The 7,798-nt window shown below is 33.5% G+C and overlaps 1 protein-coding gene across 1 annotated transcript; it reads right to left on the bottom strand.

The window, feature by feature from the left end:
- Nucleotides 1-1,077: 1,077 nt before the first annotated feature.
- Nucleotides 1,078-2,205, bottom strand: LOC126713620 (abscisic stress-ripening protein 1-like). Its single transcript, XM_050413419.1, has 2 exons — nt 1,894-2,205; nt 1,078-1,281 (listed from the first exon to the last, which is right to left on the bottom strand). Exons 1-2 carry the CDS (start codon nt 2,056-2,058, stop codon nt 1,111-1,113), a joined length of 336 nt encoding a protein of 111 aa, XP_050269376.1. The 5' UTR covers nt 2,059-2,205; the 3' UTR covers nt 1,078-1,110.
- Nucleotides 2,206-7,798: the final 5,593 nt, after the last annotated feature.

Raw genomic sequence — 7,798 nt, 5'->3', positions numbered from 1 at the left:
TTAATGAAACTTTGCTTCATATTTCCCAGGATCCCCACAGCACTAATTTTTATCGCTTAGTTAATCTTGTTTCTTTCCTTCTGAATTTACCTTGTTAATTTTTGGCACTCTATGATATCCTTGTTTGTCATTTTCTTTATATTGTCAGGAGTATTCTCTGCATTTCACTTGATTCTTAAACAGCTCGTTAGTTGTGATGAGTCAAGGCCCGGTCCACCAAATCCTCCTTTTCATTTAGGCCTAGGATCCTTGGGCCTAAGTGTCACGAAAAAGGGCACTCTCACATGGTGGTGGTCAACCTGATAGTTATATAGAGATATCATATTTCTCTCTAGCTTTCTCACTTTGCAACCAACGTGTCTAGATTTGAGATGATAAAATAAATTTTCATGTAAAAGAAAACTCCCTACATGTTTGATGAGTCAAAATTCTAGTTTCAAGAAAAATAATATATCCTTATATATACTATATTTAACGGGAAAAAGGAAAGTACTATTAAAAGCTTCCTATACTACAAGTGGTGTAGGCTTGTAAGGATAATCAACAAGGTGGCTGTTGAGCACCACAATGTTTTAGTTTACTACACCGGAAATCCCGTAGACAGCATGTATCATTTCAAGATAGTAACATGATTCACGCCTCAACTCGCCATCTAAAAACATTCATGAATTAGCGGTAATTTGCTTCTCATGTTATAAAATTATGTTAAAGCATCATTGAGATAATATCTCTCAATTGTTCTCTAATTTTATGGAAAATCCAATACTTGTGAAATGTTATTATTCAAATGTTTGTTAGAAGATTATTTATTTATCGATTATTGTTCTTAGGAACAACAAATATATGCAAAATTTATGTGAAAAGGGAGAACTTCAAAAACTTCATAGAAGATTACAGAGAAGAGAAACTCAAATATAGTTGACACTGTAACATTGCACAAAGCAAGAGTTCTAGATAAAACCTAATTTGACGAGGATATACCCCATCTAGAAGAGATTCATAAACTCATTACTCATTCCTAAAAATATTATTTGGGGTAGTCGCTTACTGATGATTAACATGTCTCAAATATTCTGAATACAACAAAACACATACAAATATTTTATACTCTTAAAAGAGATGGTGGTGCTTCTTTCCATGAGCCTTTTCTTCTTCTTTCTTCTCATGATGCTCATGGAACGCATACCCACCGGCTCCTACTGCAACTACTGCTGCAATCTCCTCTTCTATCTTGTGCTTGTGGGCATGCTCTGGCTCTTTCTTCGCCTGATGCTTTTCATGCTGAAACAATCATTGAAACAAATTAAAGTGCTAGTACGAATTTGAAAAGGACTAAAACAACTATACACGAATAAATTTTAAGGTCGATTGAATTCAAAATAGATACCATCAAGAAATCCCGAATATGCATGCATGCGCATAGAAATTCCTGATGGAGCTAACACAACACAAGACCCAATACCTAATGAAGAGCTATGTATAGTAGCTTTGCTGCTTTTAATTTGTAAAAAGTTTGTTTGTTTGCCTTCGCAGCAAGTTTTGTTTGTTTTCGCCAGTGTATATGTATCATTTGTAGGATCATACTATTGTCTAGTGCTTTGTTTTCAATGAAATCTCTCATTCATCCCAGAAAAAGCGTCTCTTTTCTATAGCGTTTTTGATTAATTAAAGATATTGGTTCATGCTACTTGAGATCAAAAACAGTATCTGTAACAAACTAACAATAGAAAAACTTCAATACAATGAAAATAGAAATTTTTAAAACGCAAACAGACAAATATATATATATATATATATATATATTTAAACTGAAGGAATTGAAAGGAAAAAAATAAATAAATAAATAACTGAAGGAATTGAAAGGAAAAATGACAACTAGATGAGGAAGATTACCAAGGCATAAGCTCCAGCAGCAACAGCACCAAGCTCGCCTAGCTGCTCGAGATGCTTGTGGTGCTTCTCTTCCTTCTTATAATCAACAGGTTTTTCCTCATCTTTATTGTGGTGGTAGTGGTGGTGGTGGTGGTGGTCAGCCATTGTGGTGGTAGAGTATGACATATGTCTTGAGAAGATAAAGGAACCACAATGCCAGAAATCAATGAGGAAGGTTATTAATTGCCCTGTGACGTGGATTAAGGGTTTGGGTTAGGGTGATCTGCTCTTTGCCAAGGACATTGGTATTCAGGATGTAGTACTTGAAGGGGACTCCATTATTGTTTACAATGCCCTATGTGAGAAATCACTCCCTCCAGCGTCAGTGGAATCAGTTGTATTGGGAGTGTTGGAGATGGCCAAGGACTTCAGAAGGGTTGAATTCTCTCATGTCAGACGACAGGGTAACAAACCTGCACACTTATTAGCCAAATTAAACATGCATCTTGTATTGATGACTATATTACTTGGGTTGAAGAGAATCCTTGTTGTATTGAGCAAACTCTTATCCATGAATCATGATGTAAAAGCCTTTTCTGATATGCAATAAAATTGCAGTTTTCCATCCAAAAAAAAAAATGCTCTGTGACGTGGATTAAGGGTTTGGGTTAGGGTGATTATATATAGTGGTGATCATGGTCAAATGACTAAGCCCTCCCCCAGGCCATGAATTTTGTCATCAAAGGTCAAGACTTAAAGAGTAAGTATAATAATAATAATAGTAATAATAAAAGATGTTTTGTTTATATTTTTTGTCACATTAACTTTAAATATCTCACAATTTTATACCTCATTATTATTATTTTTCCTTATTTTTGGTGTTTTGGCTGCTTTTAGTTCAAGTAAATTCCATGAGGTAAATTTCATGAAAGATATGGCTAAGATTTGTAAGTGCAGTTCACCTCAAGCACTTGCAGCCCCATAAAATAAAATCTACTATCTGATATGGTTGTGCACATTCTACCTCCAATTCATAGAGTATAGGTAATGTCCTCTGCAATTTTATCAATTTTTAAAGCCTTTTTAGTTAAATGATTATTTCATCTTGGGCCTTTCTCTGTAGCCATTGTTGTTTATAAATTCAAACCATTAGTGAAAATTATGCAATGTTGATGGGCTTTAGAAAGGTTAGGCTTAACAAGTTTTCATGGGCTTAAAAATATCATACTCCATTGGTAGATTCAAGTGCTGACTTTGGAAAGTTGGGTCCATCAAATTAACAAATCTGATTTTTTTTTTCCCCCTGAATCCTTCTTTTTTTGCTTAATATAACACTGCAGGTGAGATTTTACATGGTAGTTGGTTCTAAACCTCATAGATGTTATCTCAATGTAAAGTATCTGGAAAATTTCAGAACACATCAGCCAAACAAATCATATGTTTTAGTTTCTTAAGGTTGCAGTTAATCATGCCTTTTTTTTTTCTTTTTTCTTTTTAATTTTGTGGTTTTCTTTTCATGCCAAACATTAGGAACTTCTCTATGCAATTTGGATTTTTTTTTATATGAAAATTTCAATTTGGCTAAGAATAGTTAGTTAAAGAATTACCAAACTTAGATCTAAGAGCATCTCCAACAGAGCTAGGCATATCTAAAATTTGGAGAAAAAAACCACTATTCACGCCCAAAACGAAGTCCAACAGCCTCTCCATCTCTATTTTTTTTTTTAGATTTGCTACAGTGACTCTCCAGGTCTGGAGAGCACTGTAGCAATCACTGTAGCGTTTCCAAAAAATATTTCTCATTAAACTAATACCGGTTGAATTAAAAAAATAGTTTTTTCTCTTTCCTTCCTTTCTCTTTCTTCTTCACTCCGTCTCTCTCTTGCTTCTCTTTAGAAAAAAACTCTCTCTTTGCTTCTCATCAGAAAACGACGGTGAAGCATAAAATCGACGAAGCTCTCTCTCACAAAACGATCTGCCCAGATATTTGGAAGCCCAAATCGTGGCTCAACCACCAGTGAGGAAGAACGGAAATCTGAGAACATCGGTCAACAATGGAAATCTGAGAATATCGGTCAACAACGGAAATCGGTACCCAAAATTTGATTTCATGGTTTTTTTTGAATAATGTTTGAATTTATTGGTGGTTTTGCATGATTTGCTATTGCTACTGTCTGGATTTAGTTTTGGATTTATGGGTTTTTTCTATGTATCTCTGATTTGTGTTTTTCTTTTTCACTCTGTTTCTTGATCTCATCTATAGCTATTTAATCAATCTTATTTAGAGTCAATAAGCTAATCTGATTCCTTTTAGTTTCTTATTTTTTAATAAATTTTTTGGCTTCATCTCTATTTTTGCATGCCAACGTTCTTTTATTTTTTTTCAATGCATTTTGATTCATGTGTTACAGTAATATGATTGAAATCTTGCTCTGAGGAAAACAGAGAAGGCAGGGGGAACTTGGGAAATTTTTTCTTAGACAGTAGTTGTTGAATATATATATATATATATATATACACATATATATATAGACACACACCAACAGAGAGGTTTCTGAGAGAAGCAATGGACGGGAATAAGAAAACGGCGTCATCTTCTTCCTTGACTTCTGAACTTTTTAGGTCCAATTAAAGAATCTTCTTTGTCATCTGGGATTTTTGGGTCTATCTTTGTGCCTTCAACCAAAGTATTGGTTTTAATCTCAATTCAATTCTGTTGTTTTGAGCTAATGTTTAGAATCTATAAATATGTGATGTATTTTCTTTGATTGTTTTGATTTGATTTTCATTGATTTGATTTTTTTATGTTCGTCTGTTTTTTGCATTTTATGGTATTGGTACCAATTTTGTTTTTACAGTGGGCGCCTTCTACAGTTTGTCTATCTCTCTCTCTAAAACTTTCTCTCTCCATCTCAATTGAACTGATTCATACTCCCTTGTCATGTCCAATTGAATTGATTCATCTCAAAGTTCAGGGAGTGTGTGAGCTTTTTTTCCATGTTCTGTTATATGTCTTTATCATACTTTATGTTTTGGAACCTAAAAGATTGGAGATTGGATATAATTTTCAGTTGCAAGGGTGATACAATAGATTGCAAAGAGATGAAGTGGTAATTCCATAGTGCAAGCATCCTATATAATCGTGGTAATTCCACATTGCTAATAGGAGGGTATTGAGTTACAATTGGAGGGTAATAAGGTAGCTTTTAGGGATGAAAAATGCTCATAATATTGCCTTTATTTTTGCATTTGTCGCTGCACTAGTTTTATCTGCTAAAGGCAGTCTTGACATACATGCTTATTAATAATGTCATGTGATGGAATAAGTTGTAATAAGTAATTAGTGTTAACTATCAACTAAATGCATATGGAAGAGAGCTTGCTATGTTTATTCATTAGCATTATGTGTTTTTATTTTTTGTTTTTGTTACTAGGGATGGATTCGGGTATTCCAAGAGGCACATCATTCACTGATCTTATAGAAGATAGCTTTAATGATTATATGTCTGGATCTTCACATATTAGTGATGAAGACAGTGTTCCACAAGCCCAAACATTCAGCCAAATGTCTCCACCCCAAGTTGAATCCACAACCAAGAAATCACAACGTGGCATCAACTTCTCCATAGAAGAAGACATCCTTCTTGTGTCTGCCTTTCTTAATGTCAACCAAGATGTAGTGAAAAGTAATAACCAAAAACGCGAAACATATTGGACGAGAATTTGGGAGTACTACCACAAGTGGAAGACCTTCACTTCTGAGCGTACGGTGGGTTCTCTTATGAACCGATGGTCAACGATTCAACTTTCCACCAATAAGTTTTGTGGGTTTTTGTCACAAATTGAATCGAAGAATGAGAGTGGTAAGACTAAAGAAGACAAGGTAAATCTTATAAAGAAATTTGTGTTAATTTGCTAATTTATTCCAATTGTTTCAAGATAGTAACTATAATCTATTTGTTAATTGTTCAGCTTGTTGCAGCAAGAAACCTTTATAATGCAATCCAGGGGTATGAGCATTGTTGGAATTTGTTAAAGCACTCACCAAAGTGGCTGGTTATTGTTAACAATCAACAACCAAAAAAAATGAAAAAAAGGAGATTTGAGCCATCTTCACCTTCTAATCTGGAGTTTGAACATTTAGAGGATGATGATGCTCTACAAGTTCCGATTGTAAACTTGGAGAGACCACCGGGGTTGAAAGCTGAAAAAGAAAGATTGAAGAAACAAAAATGCAAAGAAGGTACGACTTCTCACATAGAAGATGTATTGAATGTTATGATGGAAGAAAAAAGAAAAATGAATGAGATGAAAATGGCTTGTATTGAGAAAGGACGTCTTGCAGACCATGAGCAGGAGATGGCTCGAATTCTTCTTGAGGATAAAAAACTTGAAACGGAAAAAATGAAAATAGAATTGACTATGAAAAATTTGAAAGAGGCAAATGTAATGGAAAAAATGAGATTGGATAGATTGAAGGAGGACAATGAAATGGAGAAAATTAGAATGAAACAAGTGAAGGAGGAAACAGAGATTATGATGATGGATGTAAGTACGTTGTCTTCAATGCAGCAAGAATATATTCATCAGCGCCAAATGGAGATCCTTGAAAAACGAAGGTCTAGTCATTAGACTACTATATTCATCAATGCTCTTGTTTTGTATGATTAAGAGAGCGTTTAAAACTTTTTTTTGTTACAATATGATTCTACTGACTAAGGATACATGTTGGGTCACTCACTTTTTTTTGTTGCAATGTGATCCTACTGTACTATATACATGTATCCAAGATGATGTTCAACTTTACAGCTAATTTTCATTAGCTTTTAAAATGTAAAGCTTCTTTTGTATCAGTAGCTTGCTACAATGAAACAAGCAGGTTTAGTATTTAATGTTAACTGTGAAATGTCAAACTTCTTTTGTATTGATGTTTTTATTCTTTAATGTAGTACTGGTGAGATTCATATATGCTTCCCATGACTAGTCCCTATTGGTATCATCGCTTATTTGCTGGTTGTTGACAGGAGGAGTGGGGTTAATTTAATACATAATGTTTTTTACAATTGTGTGTCAGTTCTAGATTTTATTCTTAAGCTGAAACAACATTGCTTTAGCCAACAAATGAGTGACTATGCGATCTTCATGAATACTTCTAACTGTAGCTTGATCTTCATGACTATATGTCTTGTACAGGTACTTTAAAAATTCTATGTAATTTGAAATTTATCAAAACTATGTAAATCTTAAAATTTATCAAGTTTTTTGAAACATATGACTATTGAGAAATATTACCATTTGAAAAATATGACCCTTAAAAAAAAGCCTATATAATTGTTGAAAATTTTGAAAAAGTTTTGAAAATTTTGAAAATGTTACCGTTGGGAAGTTTAAAAATATAGCTGTTAGAAATTTGAAAAATATAGTTATTGGGGAAGAATAAAAAAATAATAAAGAAAGATTAAAGAAATAATAAAGAAAGAATGAAGAAATAATATTTAAATGAGATAGAGAAAGAATAGAGAGTCTATTGGAAAGTGTATTTTAAAAAGTGGGTAGTTAAAAGCTAAATGTCACTGTTCATTCTCCAAACAGGCAAAAATTAGGCAAAAATTTAGAGAGGCTGCTGGAGATGCTCTAAGGTAGTTTAGCTTAAGCCACATGACTTCACATGACTTTGCACTTAGAATTAAATAGCATAATCTAGTCATTTGTAAAGGGTATTTAATTGAAATTTGCATACTTACGCTCTGTTTGTTTTGTTTTAAAGTAAAATACACAAAATATTTTACAAGTAAACACTTTCGATAAAATATTTTTAAGTTTTTGATATGACAAGCAAAATATTTCAAGCAGACCACCAAAATCAATGGCTCAATATCGAAGCTGTTGGTGCTAGACTGCTGGAACCGACAGCCAGAGCAATGGA

The sequence above is a fragment of the Quercus robur genome, chromosome 2 (genome assembly GCF_932294415.1).
Source record: "Quercus robur chromosome 2, dhQueRobu3.1, whole genome shotgun sequence".
NCBI lineage: Eukaryota > Viridiplantae > Streptophyta > Magnoliopsida > Fagales > Fagaceae > Quercus > Quercus robur.
This window is presented reverse-complemented; position numbering and strand designations above follow the sequence as displayed.